Below are 19,702 nucleotides of genomic sequence, written 5' to 3' on the forward strand. Positions count from 1 at the left end.
GTGCGCGGCTGTCACACAACGTAGCGTCTGCTCCATCTCTTGATTGGCCCGTTCTGCTTTCCCGTTGGTTTGGGGGTGATACCCGGACGAGAGACTGACCGTGGCCCCCAGTTCCCGGCAAAAGCTCCTCCAGACGTGCGAGGAGAACTGGGGACCGCGATCGGAGATGATGTCTGATGGTATCCCATGCAGCCGGATGACGTGGTGGACCAGGAGGTCCGCTGTCTCCTGGGCTGTTGGGAGCTTCGGGAGGGCCACGAAGTGGGCCGCCTTGGAGAATCGGTCCACTATCGTGAGGATGACGGTGTTTCCCTGGGACGGCGGGAGGCCCATGACAAAATCCAGGCCGATGTGGGACCAGGGGCGATGAGGTACGGGCAGCGGCTGTAGCAAACCCGAGGACTTGCGGTGGTCGGCTTTGCCCCTGGCGCAGGTGGTACAGGCCTGGATATAATCCCGGACGTCAGTCTCCAGGGACGCCCACCACAAACGCTGCCGGACGACTGCCACGGTTCTTCGCACCCCAGGATGACAGGAGAGCTTAGAACCGTGACAGAAGTCCAGGACCGCAGCCCTTGCCTCTGGTGGGACGTAGAGTCTGTTCTTCGGCCCGGTTCCGGGGTCCGGGTTTCGTGCCAGGGCCTCCTGGACGGTCTTCTCCACGTCCCAGGTGAGGGTGGCCACGATAGTGGACTCCGGGATGATGGGATCCGGGGGATCCGACGACTCCGTTCTGACTTCGTCTTCATGTACCCGGGACAAAGCATCCGATCTTTGATTTTTGGTCCCGGGACGGTAGGTGATCCGGAAGTCAAAACGGCCGAAGAACAGTGACCAGCGGGCTTGCCTGGGATTCAGCCGCTTGGCGGTCCTGATATACTCCAGGTTCCGGTGGTCAGTGAAGACCGTAAATGGCACGGACGTTCCCTCCAACAGATGTCTCCACTCCTCAAGAGCCTCTTTCACCGCAAGGAGTTCTCGATTGCCGACGTCATAGTTCCGTTCGGCCGGGGTCACCCTGCGGGAAAAATAGGCACACGGGTGAAGAACCTTATCGGTCTTCCCGCTCTGGGACAGCACGGTTCCTATCCCTGAGTCCGAGGCGTCCAATTCAACCACTAACTGGCGACTAGGATCGGGCTGCACCAGAACGGGTGCAGACGAGAAGCGCCGTTTCAACTCCTTGAACGCGGCATCGCAACGATCCGACCAGGTGAAGGGAACTTTTGGCGAGGTTAGGGCTGTCAGGGGGCTAACTACCTGACTGTAGCCCTTAATGAACCTCCTGTAGAAATTAGCAAAGCCGAGGAACTGTTGCAGCTTCCTACGGCTTGTGGGTTGGGGCCAGTCTCTCACCGCCGCAACCTTGGCCGGATCAGGAGCGACGGAGTTGGAGGAGATGATGAACCCCAGGAAGGACAAAGAAGTGCGGTGGAACTCACACTTCTCGCCCTTCACAAACAGTCGGTTCTCCAACAACCGCTGCAGGACCTGACGTACATGCTTCACATGGGTCTCAGGGTCCGGAGAAAAGATGAGTATATCGTCCAGGTATACGAAGACGAACCGGTGCAGGAAATCCCGCAAGACATCATTAACCAACGCTTGGAAAGTCGCGGGAGCGTTTGTGAGACCGAACGGCATGACCAGGTACTCAAAGTGACCCAAGGGGGTGTTAAATGCCGTCTTCCACTCGTCTCCCTTCCGGATCCGAACCAGGTGATACGCATTCCTAAGATCAAGCTTGGTGAATACCTTAGCTCCATGCAGGGGCGTGAACACCGAATCCAATAGGGGCAACGGGTATCGGTTGCGAACCGTGATTTCGTTCAGTCCCCTATAATCAATGCATGGGCGAAGTCCGCCGTCTTTTTTACCCACAAAAAAGAAACCTGCACCCATCGGGGAGGTGGAATTCCGGATCAACCCGGCGGCTAACGAGTCCCGGATGTAGGTCTCCATTGATTCGCGCTCAGGCCGTGAGAGGTTGTACAGCCTGCTGGACGGGAACTCACTGCCCGGAACCAAATCAATGGCACAATCATAAAGACGGTGGGGGGGAAGGGTGAGCGCCAGATCCTTGCTGAACACGTCGACAAGGTCGTGGTACTCCACAGGGCACCATCCCCAGATTGGGCGGGACTCTGACCTCCTCCTTAGCCTGGGAGCCGGGAGGAACCGAGGAACCTAAACACACCCGATGGCAGGTCTCGCTCCACTGAACCACTACCCCGGACGGCCAATCGATCCGGGGATTGTGTTTCAACATCCAGGGAAACCCCAAAATCACTCGGGAGGTAGCAGGAGTCACAAAAAACTCGATCTCCTCCCGGTGATTTCCAGACACCACCAGAGTTACAGATGGTGTCTTATGCGTGATTGGAGGGAGTAGGGAGCCATCTAGTGCTCGCACCTGCACAGGCGAGGTAAGCGCCACCAGAGGGAGCCCTATCTCCCTGGCCCATCTGCTGTCCAACAGATTCCCTTCAGAGCCCGTGTCCACCAGTGCTGGGGCTTTCAGGGTTGATTCCTCATAAAGGATCATAACTGGGAGTCGTGTGGCAATGTGGGTGTGTCCCACGTGAATGTCTCGGCCCACCCTTAGCCCAGTCTCTAGGGGCGGGTGTTGGTGTTTAACCGCTCGGGGCAGTCTCTCACTTGGTGCTCTGTCGAGCCACAATTAAAACATACTCCGTGGGCCTGCCTCCTCTGTGTATCTGGTACCCTAAATGTTGCCCTGCTCGTGTCCATAGCTTCGTCAGCAGGGGGAGCTGTAGCCACACGGAGCGCCGGAGCCGTGGAGCGTGGGGAAGGCGGGGCGCGGTCGGAACCGGAAGGGAGAGGGACGGCGCGTGCCCGGCCACGCCCTTCGTCTCGTTCCCGACGACGTTCTTCTAACCGATTGTCTAATCGTATGACAAGATCGATAAGCCCATCTAAATCCCGCGGTTCGTCCTTAGCCACCAGGTGCTCCTTAAGAACCAATGACAGTCCGTTTACAAAGGCGGCGCGGAGGGCAGTGCTATTCCAGCCGGACCTCGCAGCCGCGATGCGGAAGTCGACTGCATAAGCAGCTGTGCTCCGACGCCCCTGTCTCATTGACAGTAGCACTGTTGAAGCGGTTTCTCTTCTATTAGGGTGATCGAACACGGTTCTGAACTCCCTCACAAACCCATCATATGTCTGAAGGAGCTGTGAGTTCTGCTCCCAGAGCGCTGTAGCCCAAGTGCGTGCCTCACCGCGAAGCAGGTTTATTACATAAGCTACCTTGCTAGCATCGGTCGCGTACATAACAGGACGCTGTGCGAAGACAAGCGAACACTGCATAAGGAAATTCGCGCACGTCTCCACACAGCCTCCGTACGGCTCTGGGGGGCTTATGTATGCTTCCGGGGAAGGTGGGAGGGGTCGTTGAACGACCAGTGGAACGTCAATGTTACGCACAGGGTCTACGGGAGGGAGAGCCGCAGCGGCGCCCGGAGGGCGCGCTTCCACCTGCGCGGCGAGAGCCTCCACCCTGCGGTTCAGGAGGACGTTCTGCTCGGTCATCAAATCTAACCGAGTCATGAAAGCGGTGAGGATCCGCTGCAACTCACCGATTACCCCTCCTGCGGACGCCTGCGCGTCCTGTTCTTCCATTGGCCGTTCAACAGCCGGTTGACGCCCCTCGGGATCCATGACGATGGCCGAGATATCCTGTTGTGAAAGTGTAGGTACACTGAGTGGCAGTGAGAGGGCAGAGGAGAGGAGACACCTGAACCAAGCAATCAAGTCACCTACTGGAGCATCAAACAATAGGATGCGCTCAGTGCGACAGCACGCACAGCCCTCTGACAAAGCACTGCAATGTCAGAGATAAGAAAGGCACACAAAGCATCCTGCATAGTGCAAAAACAGGTTCACTTTTTGCAACGCTAGAGATCTTAAAATGTAAGCATTAAAGCTTGTGATTCAATTCAATTTAATTTATTTCATTTATATAGCACAACAAAGCTGCCTCAAAGCGCTTCACATAAGTAAGGTCTAACCTTACCAACCCCAAGACAAGCACACAGGTGACAGTGGTAAGGAAAAACTCCCTCTGATGATATTCAGGAAGAGACCTCAAGCAGACCAGACTCAAAGGGGTGACCCTCTGCTTAGGCATTCTAAGAATTTCAAGATTTTGCAAAGTTTACTTGCAAAACTCACTTTTGACAATTGTGTTATATTAGAGAAATCCAATTTCCCACAAATTGCTCAAATATAAATACATCGACATCAACAGAGCTCAAAATTTACTCAGAACTGCATTTTTAAACACTTTGTGTTCTATTCATCAATGCATTATTACATTTTATGATCATTTACAAGCTGTATGATATTGTTACGTTTGAATTTTTTTTCATTTTTTCCTCAAAATTCTACACATAATACCGCATTATGACAATGTGAAAAATGATTTTTTTTTTGAGATTTGTTAAAATTAAAAAAATTAAGAAATGACAGGTACATAACTATTCACAGCCTTTCCATGAAGCTCAAAATTCAGCTCAGGTGCATCCTGGTTCAACTGATCATCCTTGAGCTGTTTCTACAGCTTAACTGGAGTCCATTTGGGGTAAATTCAGTTCATTGAACATTGGATACACTGAGAGAGCGTGTGCTTTTTGTGTGATTTCTTACTTTTTTTTTATTTTAACAAAACTGCAAAAAAATCACATTGTCATTATGGGGTATTGTGTGTAGAATTTTGAGGAAAAATAAATTTCATCCATTTTGGAATAAGGCTGTAAACATAACAAAATGTGGAAAACGTGAAGCACTGTGAATACTTTCCAGATGCACTGTAAGTTCCAACAGGTGACAGTGCATGTCAGAGCCCAAACCAAGCATGAATTCAATGGAATTGTCTGTAGACTTTGGAGACAGGGTTGTCTTGCGGCACAAATCTGGAGAAGGGTACAGAAAACTTTCTGCTGCTTTGAAGGTCCCAATGAGCACAGTGGCCTCCATTATCCATAAATGGAAGAAGTTCCAGTCCATTAAGACTCTTCCGAGAGCTGGGCGCCCATCTAAACTGAGCAGTTGGGGGGAAGGGCCTTAGTCAGGGAGGTGACCAGGAACCTGACTGTCACTCTGTCAGAGCTCCAGCATTCCTCTGTGGAGAGAGGAGAAACTTCCAGAAGGCTAACCATCGCTGCAACAATCCACCAAGCCTGTATGGTAGATTGACCAATCGGAAGCCACTCCAAAGTATAAAGCACATGGCAGCCCACCTGGAATTTGCCAAAAGACACCTGAAGCACTCTCAGACCATGAGAAACAAAATTCTCTGGTCTGATGAGACAAAGATTGAACTCTTTGATGTGAATGCCAGGCGTCATATTTGGTGGAAACCAGGCACCATCCCTACAGTGAAGCATGGTGGTGGTAGCATCATGCTGTGGGGATGTTTTTCAGCAGCAGGAAATGGGAGACTAGTCAGGATTGAGGGACAGATGAATGCAGCAATGTACAGAGACATCCTGGATCCAGAGTGCTCTTGACCTCAGAATGGGGCAACGGTTCATCTTTCAGCAGGACAATTAGACAGGGATATTTCCATAACAATTCGATCAATTTAGGTGCCAAAATTTTCTTTGTTGTTCATAGACCAGTTTTTCCGTAGAATCAATTTTCACTCAGGCCATCTTTGTATCATGCATATTTAATGAGATAATTTGCATATTTGCTTCAAATAGCAATTTTTCATTTTTCCTTTTGTAATTCCACCAAATTTTTCATATAGAAAGACTAAAATGCTTCATTGTTCCCTCCCTAAGCACACAGCCAAGATATCAAAGGAGTGTTTTCAGGAGAACTCTGTGAATGTCTTTGAGTGGTCCAGACAAAGCCCAGACCCAAATTTGGTTGAACATTTCTGGAGAGACCTCAACATGGCTGTGGTGTTGGGAAAGTGTAGGTACACGGACCCACAACAGGGGGCGCAAATGAACGGACAATGGAGGAAGTCAAATCACAAAGCTTTACTGTTGTGAACACGCACAACAAACACAACAGATTACAATTATAGCAGTAAGCCGAATTCCAATGGTGTCGTGTGGGCAGGCTCGACGATAGCAGACGTCTGTCCGAGTCGAACCGGAACCATCCGATTTCCTCTGCCACCGAACCCCGGGAATACTGGAGCCGCCAAGTCCCGAACTCCCAGGTGGCCACTGCCTCCGCTCGTCGGATCCGGTACTGCTGGCAAGGAACAGAAACAGTCAGGTGTGGGTGCGGCCGCACCCAGCAACACACAGGGTGGAAACACCACCTCCACCTCTACTCAAAAACAGCACTGTAGGATTGGAATGTGAGTACTTATCCAACCACGTCCAATACGTTATTCAGCTGACCTAAGCACAAGCAACAAAGTATTACTTCTCTGAATAACACAACTGGCTGAGTTCGTTACCTCCTTAGTAGAGCGATATCTCGGCAATGAGGTGGAGATGCCGTCCTGCTGATATACCTCCCTGGTGATTGATATCAGCTGTCTCAGGTGATGGGTGACAGCTGTCACCCTGGCTACTCCTGTGAGGCGGCAGCGCCCTCCGATGTCTGGAGCCCGCACTCCAGGCAGGGCGCCCTCTGGTGGTGGTGGGCCAGCAGTACCTCCTCTTCAGCAGCCCACACAACATGTGGACTGATGCTTCACATCCAACCTGATGGATCTTGAGAGGTGATGCAAAGAGGAATGGGCAAAACTGCCCAAAGATAGATGCACCACGCTTGTAGCATCATATTCAAGAAGGTTTGAGGCTGTAAATGCTGCAAAAGATACATCAACAACGTATTGACCAAGGGGCGTAAATACTTATGTACTTTTACTTCTGTAAAAGGTAAATAAAAACAGAATACAATGATTTACAAATCTTCTTCAACCTATATTCAATTGAATACACCACAAAGACAAGATATTTAAAGTTCAAATTGATAAACTTTATTGTTTTTGTGCAAATATTTGCTCATTTTGAAATGGATGCCTGCAACACATTTCAAAGAAGTTGGGACAGTGGTATGTTTACCACTGTGTTACATCACCTGTCCTTCCAACAACACTCAATAAGCATTTGGTAACTGAGGACACTAATTGTTGAAGCTTTGTAGGTGGAATTCTTTCCCATTCTTGCTTGATGTACGACTTCAGTTGTTCAACAGTCCGGGGTCTCCATTGTCGTATTTTGCATTGCATAATGCACCACACATTTTCAATGGGCGACAGGTCTGGACTGCAGGCAGGCCAGTCCAGTACCTGCACTCTTTTACTACGGAGCCACGCTGTTGTAACACATGCAGAATGTGGCTTGGCATTGTCTTGCTGAAATAATCAGGGACGTCCCTGAAAAAGATGTTGCTCGGATGGCAGCATGTGTTGCTCCAAAACCTGGATGTACCTTTCAGCATTGATGGTGCCATCATAGATATGTAAGTTGCCCATGCCATGGGCACTAACACACCCCCATACATCACAGATGCTGGCTTTTGAACTTTGCGCTGGTAACAATTTGAATAATTTTTCCTCGTTTGTCCGGAGGACACAACGTACATGATTTCCAAAAACAATTTGAAATGTGGACTCATCAGACCACAGCACACTTTTCCTCTTTGTGTCTGTCCATCTCAAATGTGCTTGGGCCCAGTGAAGGCGGTGGTGTTTCTGGATGTTGTTGATGTATGGCTTTTGCTTTGCATGATAAAGTTTTAATTTGCACTTGTAGATGTAGCGATGAACTGTGTTAACTGACAATGGTTTTCTGAAGTGTTCCTGAGCCCACGTGGTAAGATCCTTTACACAGGGATGTTGGTTTTTAATGCAGTGCCGCCTGAGGTATCGAAGGTCATGGGCATTCAATGTTGGGTTTCGGCCTCGCCGCTTATGTGTAGAAAGCTCTCCAGATTCTCTGAATTTTCAGATTATATTATGGACTGTCGATGATGGAATCCCTAAATTCCTTGCAATTGAATGTTGAGAAACATTGTTCTTAAACTGTTGGACTATTTTTTCACACAGTTGTTCATAAAGTGGTGATCCTCACCTCATCTTTGCTTGTGAATGGCTGAGCCTTTTGGGGATGCTCCTTTTATCCCAATCATGACACTCATCTGTTTCCAATTACGTGTTCTTTGAGCATTCATCAACTTTCCCAGTGTTTTGTTGCCCCTTCCCAACTTTTTTGAAATGTGTTGCAGGTATCCATTTCAAAATTAGCAAATATTTGCACAAAAACAACAAAGTCTACCAGTTTGAACATTAAATATCTTGTCTTTATGGTGTATTCAATGAATATAGGTTGAAGAGGATTTTCAAATCATTGTATTCTGTTTTTAATTAACATTTTACACAACGTCCCAACTTCATTGGAATTGGGGTTGTATTCAAGTCCGGGGGATGAGATGGCTATTTCAGAACGTTGTACTTGTTCCTCTGCATGAGTGCCTTAGCAGATTTTGATCAGTGTTTGGGGTCGTTGTCTTGTTGAAAGATCCAGCCCCGGGGTAACTTCAACTTTGTCACTGATTCTTGATCTTTTTTTTCAAGAATCTGATATTGACTGGAATCCATGTGACCCTCAACTTTAATAAGATTTCCAGTACCTGCACTGGCCACACAGCCCCACATAATGGAACCACCTCCAAAGTTTACTGTAGGTACCAAGTGTTTTTCTTGGAATGTTGTGTTCTTTTTCCACCATGCCCCTTGTTATGTCCAAATAACTCAATTTTAGTTTCATCAGTCCAGAGCACCTTATTCCAAAATGAAGCTGGCTTGTCCAAATGTGCTTTAGCATACCTTAAGCTACTCTGTGTGTGATGTGTATGCAGAAAAGGCTTCCTCTGCCTTACAGCATCATCCAGCATCTCCTTGTGCAAACTGCGCTGTATAGTTGAACGATGCACAGGGACACTATCTTCAGCAAGATCATGTTGTAGGTCTTTGGAGCAGGTCTGTGGGTTGACTATGACTGTTCTCACCATCCTTCACTTCAGTTTATGAGATTTTTCTTGGACTGTCTCTTCAGGCCTTAACTAGTACTGTGCCTGCGGTCTTCAATTTCCTCACTATGTTCCTCACAGTGGAAACTGACAGCTGAAATCTCTGACACAGCTTTTTGTATCCTTCCTCTAAACCATGATGTTGAACAATCTTTGTTTTCAGGTCATATGAGAGTTGTTTAGAGGATCCCATTTTGCCACTTATTAGAAGAGATGCAAAGAGGAGAAACATTTGTAAATGGCCACCTTAAAAACCCCTTCTCATAACTGGATTCACCTGTGTATGGAGGTCAAGGGTCAAAGAACTTACCAAACCAGTGTTGTGTTCCAGTAATTACTGCTAAATGTATTCAAATCAATAAAATGACAAGGGTGCCCAAATTTATTCACCTGCCTAATTTGTTTAAATAATTATTGCACACTATCTGTAAATACTAGAAACTTCATTTCACTTCTCAAATATCAGTGTGTTTGTCTGCTATATGATATATTTAACTGAAATTTCTGATCCAGACAACCAATGATTTATAAAAGAAAATCATGAAAATTATCAGGGGTGCCCAAACCTTTGCATACAACTGTATATAACTTTGCTTCTCACAACAAAGATAATTATCCACAAACCACAACTGTACCTCATCCACATTCTCAAAGGCATTGATGATATCGTAGGGCAGGCAGGACAGCAAGTCGATGACAAACCAGGTCTTCAGGTAGTTCATGCGGATGAGTTTAGGGTCAGAGATCACCTCACCACCAGGTCCCACAAAAGTAGTGTGGAAGTTGAGGACAATATCTACAAGAAAGATAACATCCACTACACTGTCCAGCACCAGCCATACAATGTTGTTCTGCTTGGTCTTGAAGGAGACGTTGTATGGCACCATGATGGCCGTGTAGAAGGTGAGGATTAGGATAACCCAGTCCCATGTAGTCTTGAAGGTGCAGTAGTGAAGGATTATGTGAGGGGGTGTTTTGGGAGCCTCCTGTTTGTATTGTGGGAGGATGTCAGAGTTGAGCTGCAAAACCTGCAGATAAGAACAATGATCAGTGTTGCTCTGAATTCGGGATCATTTTACACAAAATGCACTTTCTGGTCAAGGAATATTAACAAAGATATACTTAACGTGCATTATACTGTGACTTATCAAGTCTTTGCCAGGTTCTTAATTTTGATCTTCATGTTTGCGCCTTGGGGCGACTGTTTGTTGTGATTTGGCGCTATATAAATAAGATTGATTTGATTTGATCTGATGTTTGACCAAGTGGAGCGTGAACAAAACTGCTGTATGAGGAAGGTTTATGTCCATAGCACATCTTTATTTATAGTACTCCTTACTGTGTTCTAGTAAAAATAAAAATAAAATGTTTTGTTATCTCTTAGTATGGCCAAAGTGGATGGTCACACCACTGAGTGTGGTCTGCTTCAGGTTTCTTCATATGATGAAAAAAAACATGTGAAGGAATCTTTCCTTACCACTCTCTCCAATGTGCTTGCTCATGGGGTTTGCAAGATGTAAGTCATGCTGGTACAGTTGTGGTGCAACATATGCTGTGATTTGGCTCTGTAAAAATGAATTCAATTCACTTCAATATGTAATTGTTTCTGATGTTGCTTGGTAGAATAAATCCAAAGATTGAATATACAGTTGTGCTCATACATACTTTCTAACCCAGTACTAACAGAGATAAATGATCATACTGCTGACTGCACACAAGCGGTGCGCTGGTATGCAACAGCAGCTTCAAATTAAAATGTGTTGTGTACAAAGCATTCTACATTTTTTGAGGTGTTAAACAACCAACATGAGACGGAGCTACAAAACATTACTTTCTCTCTCTGTCACTCGGCTGTGAATAGTGAAGTTATAGACCAGAACAGTTAGTACAAGGTAGGTAATGCCAACTTTAGCAGTGAATGCTACTTCATGCACTGCATTCCTCGAGTTGGAAAGGAAACAGTCAACTGTGAGCACATCATGCACAGACAACTGTGCACACAAGAAAAAGGAAATTGTTAACTCTTTAAATATACCTGTCATTTACAGTAGGTTTCTTTTTATATTTTGTGTATGAAGTGAAGTGCGCATGAAGCCGGAATTGTATGCAATACGTGCAAAATCGTAGCTGCCTCTAACACCTCGTACACCTGTTGCTACAACTATTTGCACACACCAGTGGCTAAAAGACAGTGTGCACTGTGAGAGCCCATCGAACCCTCTCGCGGCAGGTGTCGGCCAAATTCCGGGTGACACACACAAACATCTAACACTGCTCACATGGCACTTAGAAAATGTGTGGCCATGTGACACGTTGGTGTGTGCGCTGAACTGATAGGGGGTGTGTCTGTCAACAGGAGCGGCTGTGGAGATCTGTGGTTCTGGACATCACGGCTGGGGAACACGGACCGTATTTGGAAGGACATGAACTTACAACTGCCCAACTGCTTGCTGTCATCACGTGGACATACATAAAAACATATTGCTGTTGCAATGGGCTGCAGCGAGCACGCGCATGCCGTGCACATTGACAGGCTACCCCAGGTGAAACGGACTGTCAGATCATAACATGCAGGGGGCGATCTGAATGTCATGCCACCCATGTGAGCTGTGTTCCACATGATGCGGTATCTGTTCTGTGGCGCACCGCCCACAAGACTCTTGTGTCAGGCAGGACATGTGCACTGGGCTGGCTGGACATGCTGCCAGCAGAGGTAGACATAAAGGCGCCCTGCTTCTCATTCATGTCATTTCATGACTGTACATCTGTGACCATGGGTCATCTACTGAGGAACAGACGGATCATACTTGTATTGTCCGCTTTATAAGAGGGATTCAATAAAATGCGGTGTTTTTATATAGTGTGTGGTTTAATTTTTTTTTAAATACATCCATGTCCTTCTTGATATCAGGCATTTTCCCACACCTTTTACAGGACAGCGATGGTAGCTCAGTGGTAAAGTTTCTGGCTGGCAATCAGAGCTTTTGGAAAGTGCAGGTTTGAATCCCATGGGTGGCATGTATTTTTTATTTTTTATTTTCACAGCAGCTGTGCGATGTGGTTACACAATGCACACTCGCACGCCATTTGTGTTGTTCAGGGGGGCACAGTACACTCACGGGGCACTTAGAAAATGCAGGGCCATTCACACAGCCAGCTCAAAATTGGTCTGCCTGCTCTCTACTGCCGTGCAGGTTGCACGGATGGCCACACCATTTCTAAGTGCCTCACGAGTGGTGTTGGATGTTCGCGGGTGGAACCTGGACTCCGGGTGACTCTGGCCGAGAGTGGGTCAAATAGGCACTCGCACGCCATTCGCCTTCATTCAGCTGATGGTGGTAAGGCTTCCTCCATCGCACCATTTGGCCACAGTTTGATGTGGCCAATGATTTCATGCAGCCCCTCTGCCATGGCACGGCATGTCCGACCTGCGTTCGACATGCCATGCGAATGTTGCGAGCAGGATCAGATGGCAGTGCGACCTCATCTTGCCTGCCACTCTAATGGGTTTCCAGCATGTGCAACACATGGATATAGAGTGCATGTGCTGTGCCCAAACGGATGTGGCAACTGCTGTATGAAGCATTCAAGGCAGCTCTGATTTTTCACGAGTGGCATTTGAATCTTCCTTCATGCACCATTCGGCCTTAATGGTGTTATATGTGAAGGTGCCTGTAAGGTTCTGTTATTAACCTAAAAAATTATTCAAGGACTTGCACCTCCCTACTTAGGTGACCTAAATTACACCCCATGTTCTGCATTCTCAGGGCCTAGGACTACTTTCTGTCCCTAAAGTGAATAAAAGGTTTGCAGGCCACAGAACCTTCACTTGTCATACGCCTGTTTTGTGGAATGATTTCCCTGCATAGATAACAGTCAGATTAATTAGAGACATTCAAATGCAGAATAAAGACACAATGAATTCAGTTAAATTCAATTAATTCTCCCTCTCATATGGCTTACATACTGGTATAGTATGGAACTATGCTTCCTGTATTTTTAATTCATCATATTAGCAATGGAACAAGTCTCAGCCTCACATCATGTAAATTCTGGGTCTCTTAGGGAAGCACAGGGCTAGCTGTCAGAGATCACCTTAGTATACTCTCTGCTTCCTTGTCGATTTATTGCTGATAAACATACCTTAGTTGCAGTTATTTCCGGCCAAATGATTCTGTTCTTTTTCTCTCTGTCCAAAGCACTGATGAGACATCCTGCGGCTGATCGCTACACACCCCAGGGTGCTGATCACAAGATGCCCTGGCTGAAGCTGACGCCGCAACCCATGGAACATTTTGCTGAGAGTGACCCCTCTGAGCCACTGCAGTCTGCTTTTACAATGCAGTCTTACATGAAGACAGCTTTTACTAAAGTAAAACTGATGAGGCATTTGATGGATGCACCCTAATAATGCACTCTGTTTTTGATCCTACTCTGAATCTGGTCTGCTTAAGGTTTCTTCCTCAGTATCATCAGAAAGAGTTTTTCCTTACCACTGTCGCCTGTGTGCTTTGTTTGGTAAGGTTACACCTTACTCCTGTAAAGCGCCTCGAGGGAGCATTGCTATGATTTGGTGCTGTGTAAATGAAATTAATTTAACTGAATTAAGACGTGCATGCTTTTTGGTAGTGATGTGGTGTTTGTGCATGTGTGACACTTTTTTAGTAAATCAGGCCTATAAATTGTAATGAGAAGACTGTGAAAGTTTGCACAAGATCTCAAGAGTTTGCAGGGGCCTCAACTCTACACTCCCAAAGCCTGGGAAATATCAAAGGTGACACCAAACTATTTTTCCTTAGCCGAAGCAAGATCAGGATGCCAAAACTAAGTGCCTGTTAATTAATTTATGATGCCTCAAAACAATTTTGGGGGAGTCTGGAAGACTCTTATCAGCCATGGAATCAACAAGTTACTGCAAACCCCTGTCCATATGGCCAACAAAACCTAACAGACTGAAGCCTGCATGTTATTAACAAATCATATAACTGAACCCAAAACTCTGGTTAAATGATGAAAATCCAAATAAATCTTTTCAGACATGAACTAGACGCAACCACCAGACCACGCCACCTGTTTCTCCGGTTAAAATTTACCCCAGAATGGCTAAATTCACTTCATATATGCCAGGTCCATCAAAGGGATGAAACAATAATGACTCCAAGTGGATCATGTTGGAAAGATACAGATTCGTTTCCACTGGAATCTAAACCTTTGAACAAAAGAAAAAAAAATCCAATTTTGTCTTCTTTTTCTTCTTGTTATTTGAAAAACAAAAATAAACTTTATTTGATTGTGTAATCAACCAAGTATGGAATCTCGAACCTAAATTATCTCTGAATGCGTTATACTGAATGTAACTAGAATTTGGAAAGTCTCACCTTAGATAAAGAAATGTGGTTACTACATTACTCACAATTCTTGTGGGCAGTTAGAAATCTTTAAAAATTAGAGTCTGCAGGCAAACAAGCTCTTTGCTCCTTTTGCTCATTCGAGCAAAAGGAGCCTTTGTGGCTCTTTGTGCCCCGAATGAATGTATACCTTATGCGTACCTTATACCTTATTAATTATATATTATATATTAAATATATTACCTTATACCAAATTCATTTATCAGATCAAACCCACATGGAGTTAGTGACTTGTGATTGGTTAGCGCGTGTGTTTTCCGCTAATGAAAAAGAAGGAGTCATGTTTCTTCCCACCACTGTTGCTGCTGCAGCAGAGAAGAAAAAGAACCTCACTCCTGCGTGTGTGACATAAACGCACAGCGAAAATGTCAATAATATTCATGAAAAGGCATGGCGTAAAAAATACTCATAAGTCAAGTAATACTAGGCTTACTACTAAAATGTAAAAAGTGCTATAAAGGTTGAAGACTGCATGTTTAACACACATTCAAAGGGAGACTCAGAGTGCAGCAAATTCTGTGCTACATCCACTTAATTAGGTCATATGACTTTTGACGCGGGGGCGCGTCATTCGACTCCAGAGGGTTCAAATGTGTACATAAAATATAGGTGTCAAAAAAGTTTTGTCCACGTGTGTAACTGAGACTGATTCTTCTTCAGAACAGCCCTTGCAATCAGCTTTCCCGGCACAGACAGCGGTGTAATGTCCCTTTAGATGCTGCAATCCAGGTGATCACCTTAGCCTTTCTACAGTGGGATGACAATTCTGCAAGGGTACCCATCCCCAGTATTATCTTAAGAGACAATACTCAGCATTTGGTGATGTCCATGGGTTCTGTACTTTAAGCAGTCATTGACTACAAAGGATTTCCACTAAAGTACTATTAATAATAATAATCTTTATATTTGTAATTATGTATTTTTTCTAATTACTTGTAGCCTCTGAAAATAGATGGACTGTGTATAAAAAGAGCTGTAATTCTTAAATAGTTAATTATTTTTGTTTAATTAAATATATTTAAGGAATGGGTTGTGTGTGTGTGTGTGTGTGTGTGTGTGTGTGTGTGTGTGTGTGTGTGTGTGTGTGTGTGTGTGTGTGTGTGTGTGTGTGTGTGTGTGTGTGTGTGTGTGTGAGTGTTTGCGCACGTACGCTTTCAACCTAAGGGTCCCAGTCACCATAGCATGTTTGGTGTCGATTGCTTAGATAATTCCTGTGGCTGTGCATAGTGGAGTAGGTCGTGATCACATATATATGGCTGACCGTGCGTGTGTGTGTGTGTGTTTGTACATGTACGCTTTCAACCTAAGGACCCCAGTGACCTTCTCATTTGTGCCCCCAATCACCATAAGTTTGGTGTTGATTGCATTTGGTGTTGAACACATATGCACACACACACACGTTCAGCTTTATATATGAGATGCTGTTTTTAGGACCATTGTCACCGACCAAATGGTCCCCTCTAAAAATTGGTCCGCCCTGCCTTCACTGTGCCTTCACTGTGCATGTGTCTGAGACTTGACGCTGAGTCTGCCTCTCTACACTGTAGTGAGAAGCCTGTGTTCAACTAAAACTTTCTGAGTTTGTATGAAGCCAAAGACCATATGTTTCTTCAACGGGAGACCAGACCTTGGCCCAAGGTCTGGAACTTCTCCACATGCCAAAAGATGTTTTTCTGAGCCCAACAGAGGATGGGGAGTTCTCCTACCAAACACCTTAATCAAATTTATGACCTTCAAACTGCATTCTATGTGAGGAGTTTTGGGTTTCATCATCAGCTTATCAGCCAGATGGTCAGAAACCCTTCCACATGGAACATGCAAAGCCCAACAGTTTGATGCTAGGAACAAACTTTCCCCAAAGTCCCAGAACTCTGCCTTAACAACAAAATTTCACTAAATTCATCCCACACATGAACTTCTCTCAACTTGGAGAGAAGTTTTTGTTTTATTTTTCTGTGTGTTCTTTCTCTTGCTGTTTTTTTTTTCTACTTAGGTCTGTCTGTTACTATCTCTTTTTGTAACTCTTTTATGTTTTTTTTTTTTTGACAATTCATCATTTCCTTTTTCCTTCACTTGTGGCCATTTCAGCATACTTGATACACATCTTAGCCACACCTCCAAAGAACACAGCAGTAACTAATATTAGGCAATAGGTGACAACCCGACCTAGTTATAGTAAATTATAGTTGGTCAAATTCGTGCCAGCCACCACAGTTACGCGAATTACTAAAGTTGATAAAACCGGCACAAAGGGTGGCTAATTAAACTAAAAATAAAGTTAAACATACTAATAGTTGTGTAAATCCAAACAGTATATGAAACCCAATTCAGAAAGAAACTTTATTTTTTGACACCACATAAACTATCTCACAAACTGGGATTAGATACCCTACTATGTTAAGTCGTAAACCTTGGCACCGCCAGGACACTATGAGCTATCGCTTAAAAACCAAAGGACCTGGCGGTGCTTTACTCCACCTAGAGGAGCCTGTTTCATAACCAATAATCCCATTTTACCTTACCCTTTCTTGCATCCAGCCTCCGTCTTCAGTGTATCTTAAAACGTTCAACATTAGGCAAAATTTAATTACCCTCAAAACGTCAGGTCAAGGCGTAGCCGATGAAAGTGCACAAAATGGGCTACATTCCCTTTTAGGGAACACAAAATAAGTACTGAAAGATACTTAAGACGTAAGTAAATTTAGACAAACCTACTGAAATCGGCGCTAAAGCATGCACATACCACCTGTCACCCTCCCAACCCTTAGTAAATCATTAACTAAACAATACTAAAGAATTAAGGGGAGGTAAGTCATAACAAGGTAAGTGTACGAGAAAGTGTACTCGATAAAAAAAAGTATAGCTAAAACAAAGCATCTCCCTTACACCTGAGATGTCCTCTATCAGAACAGCCCCCATTGCTAGTCCAAATAACCATATATATCTTTACAAAATTAACCTAAACAACTAAATAAAATATTTTCTCCTTAAGTATAGATGATAGAAAAGTACATACAAACTATAGAAAAAGCACTGCAAGGGAATGCTGAAAAAGAACTGAAATAATAATTATAGCATTAAAAAGCAAATCCCAGACCTTTTGCATCATGGACTAGCTAGTCTAACAAGCACAGATTACTTTAGTTTCTCTCCAAGAAACTATATGAGCTACTTCAGGCTATCAATCAAAGGATTATCCACATCTCTGTGGCAAAAGAGTAGGAAGAGCCTTAAGTAGAGACAAAACATCTCCCGAATATAGTTATAGCTGGTTACTCAAGAAATTAATAAAAGCTCAGCTCCACAACTCTTAACTCCACCCATAGGACCTTAAGAACTGTAGAAGTCATCAAATGAGGGACAGCCCATTTGATACCAGAAACAACTGTTAAACGAGGATAAAGTTCATAATCAATAATAGCAATATTAGAGTAAGCTTAACACCAGCCATCCCAAAAGAAAGCGTTAAAGCTCAAATTATTTATACCAAATTTTAAATAAATCAACTTATTCCCTTAAACCTATTGAGTTATATCATTCTATGGTAGCAATAATGCTAGTATGAGTAATAAGAGGTAAACGCCTCTCCACACATTCCTGTTAATCACCCCCAAATAAGGATTGCCTCCAACCAGACAGCATTAAACACTATACAAGTTACTAGATAAACCAATTAAACTATCAATAAACCTTGATGAAGTTGGATGTGGGGCAGTGCTTCACATGGGATTTATTTATGGTGAGGCGGATAATGCATTTGTGTGCCGATCAATGTTGCCAGCACACGGTGCAGCCAGGTGAAAGGGACTTCACCACATGCTGCAGTCCCTGGCTGCTGTCTGCGCTGTGTGGAACGCTTCTGAGGTACCGGAGGTGAGTTGTATGTTTATTTTTGTTGTCATGGGCTGGGGAAACACTTCCACATCATACCTGCTATAGAGTTAGGAGGTGAACATGTAATAATACATGTATTACAGCGGCAACATCCCATTCAGCTGCGTTGCGGGGCGCTGCACCGAGCCTTCAATGCGCGCAATGACGTACTGACGCGGCGCAGCTCACCTGCCCGTGGTGTAACAGATATGACAAGCACAGTATTTCACAGAAATCATCTCACCCATGGGAGGGAATGGAAGTGTATCTGTACTGTAAGGACATAATGGACATAACATGGATATAACAGCCTGTTCAGATCTTCGGCGGCGTGCGGTAGTCGATGTTGACCTGCAGTGGCACATGGTGCTTTTGGTTTTTGCCCACTGTTCACATCCACTGCACATGATGAATGCATGCCACATGCATGTTATTACATATCAACATTTCCTTTGCCCTCCCTGGCCGAGGTCCTGTGGAGGTGGACATCCGTGGCACAACATGTCGGCAGGCTTTGACTTGAACGATCCATCTCATAGCTCAATCAACCGCGATCAGATTTTTTCAAATGCAGTTATGACTTCGTCTGAATATGTACATTGTGATCAGGTGGCACAGAAACTGCACACAGACCGTCTTCAGATGTGCGTCTCATCTCGGTGGTGCCAAGAGTGTTTTGAACTGTGCAACACACTCATGACAGCTGAGCGAATGGGACAAACTATGTAGACTGCTCAGAGATTGCTGTCCATCTGTCTTCAGATTACACCTCATTACTCCCCGACTGTGGCTGGTTGTGTCATTCTGATGCAATTTGGCCTCAATCAGCCTATGTGTGATGGACGTTAAAATCCACAGAGCTGTTCTGAGTGTGTGCAAAGCAGGGAGGAAACTCAAATAAGTTTGATTAAAGGTGATAGAATTCACTCAAACTTTCATGAATAAAATAAATGTATGAGCTTCAGGTGAAGAAGAAGACATCCCTGAAAATCCATTTCTTTGATTTCTAGATTTCTAGCAGTCAAGGTCTTTCAGGGCTTCCACAACAATCTGCTACTCTCTCTCCACCCATGAATTTTTAATGGAACAGAGTCCCCGTTCCCCACTCCATATGAAAAAAAAACACGTTTCATACACTATACAAGAATCATCATGTGTGTATATGTGCATGTGTGGACACCACAGTTAGCAATACTTTATATGAGGTTTTATTTGGGCAGAGGAAAGAGTTCCTAAAAAGTTTATTTTGCTTTGTTAGTAGGGGATTACCAAAATTCTCCATTCAGAATATAAGAAAAATAAAGTGTCTGAATTTAATCTTCAAAATTAAGACACTTCTATTTGCTTTTGTAAGCATTGTTAATTTCAAAAAGGTGCTGTTAAAATAAAAATAAAAAATC

General features: G+C 44.7%; 1 protein-coding gene and 1 long non-coding RNA gene across 6 annotated transcripts in view; one reads left to right on the forward strand and one right to left on the reverse strand.

The window, feature by feature from the left end:
• Nucleotides 1–19,702, reverse strand: part of kcnh5b (potassium voltage-gated channel, subfamily H (eag-related), member 5b) — a 575,581-nt gene that overhangs the window by 417,414 nt on the left and 138,465 nt on the right. For all 3 annotated transcript variants that reach the window (XM_034194844.1, XM_034194843.1, XM_034194842.1), the window contains one exon: nt 9,657–10,049. In XM_034194844.1, the coding sequence (XP_034050735.1) occupies nt 9,657–10,049 (393 nt within the window). The remainder of the gene's footprint in view (nt 1–9,656; nt 10,050–19,702) is intronic.
• Nucleotides 1,672–17,907, forward strand: LOC117531728. Of its 3 annotated transcripts, none has more exons than XR_004566712.1 (3): nt 7,870–7,880; nt 11,210–11,214; nt 17,525–17,907. It is a non-coding gene; the product is annotated as an uncharacterized LOC117531728 (long non-coding RNA). The 3 variants fall into 3 exon arrangements; XR_004566714.1 differs by lacking the exon at nt 11,210–11,214 and adding an exon at nt 14,675–14,679; XR_004566713.1 differs by lacking the exons at nt 7,870–7,880; nt 11,210–11,214 and adding an exon at nt 1,672–1,684.

Source organism: Thalassophryne amazonica, chromosome 19 (genome assembly GCF_902500255.1).
Source record: "Thalassophryne amazonica chromosome 19, fThaAma1.1, whole genome shotgun sequence".
In the NCBI taxonomy this organism is placed as follows: Eukaryota; Metazoa; Chordata; class Actinopteri; order Batrachoidiformes; family Batrachoididae; genus Thalassophryne; species Thalassophryne amazonica.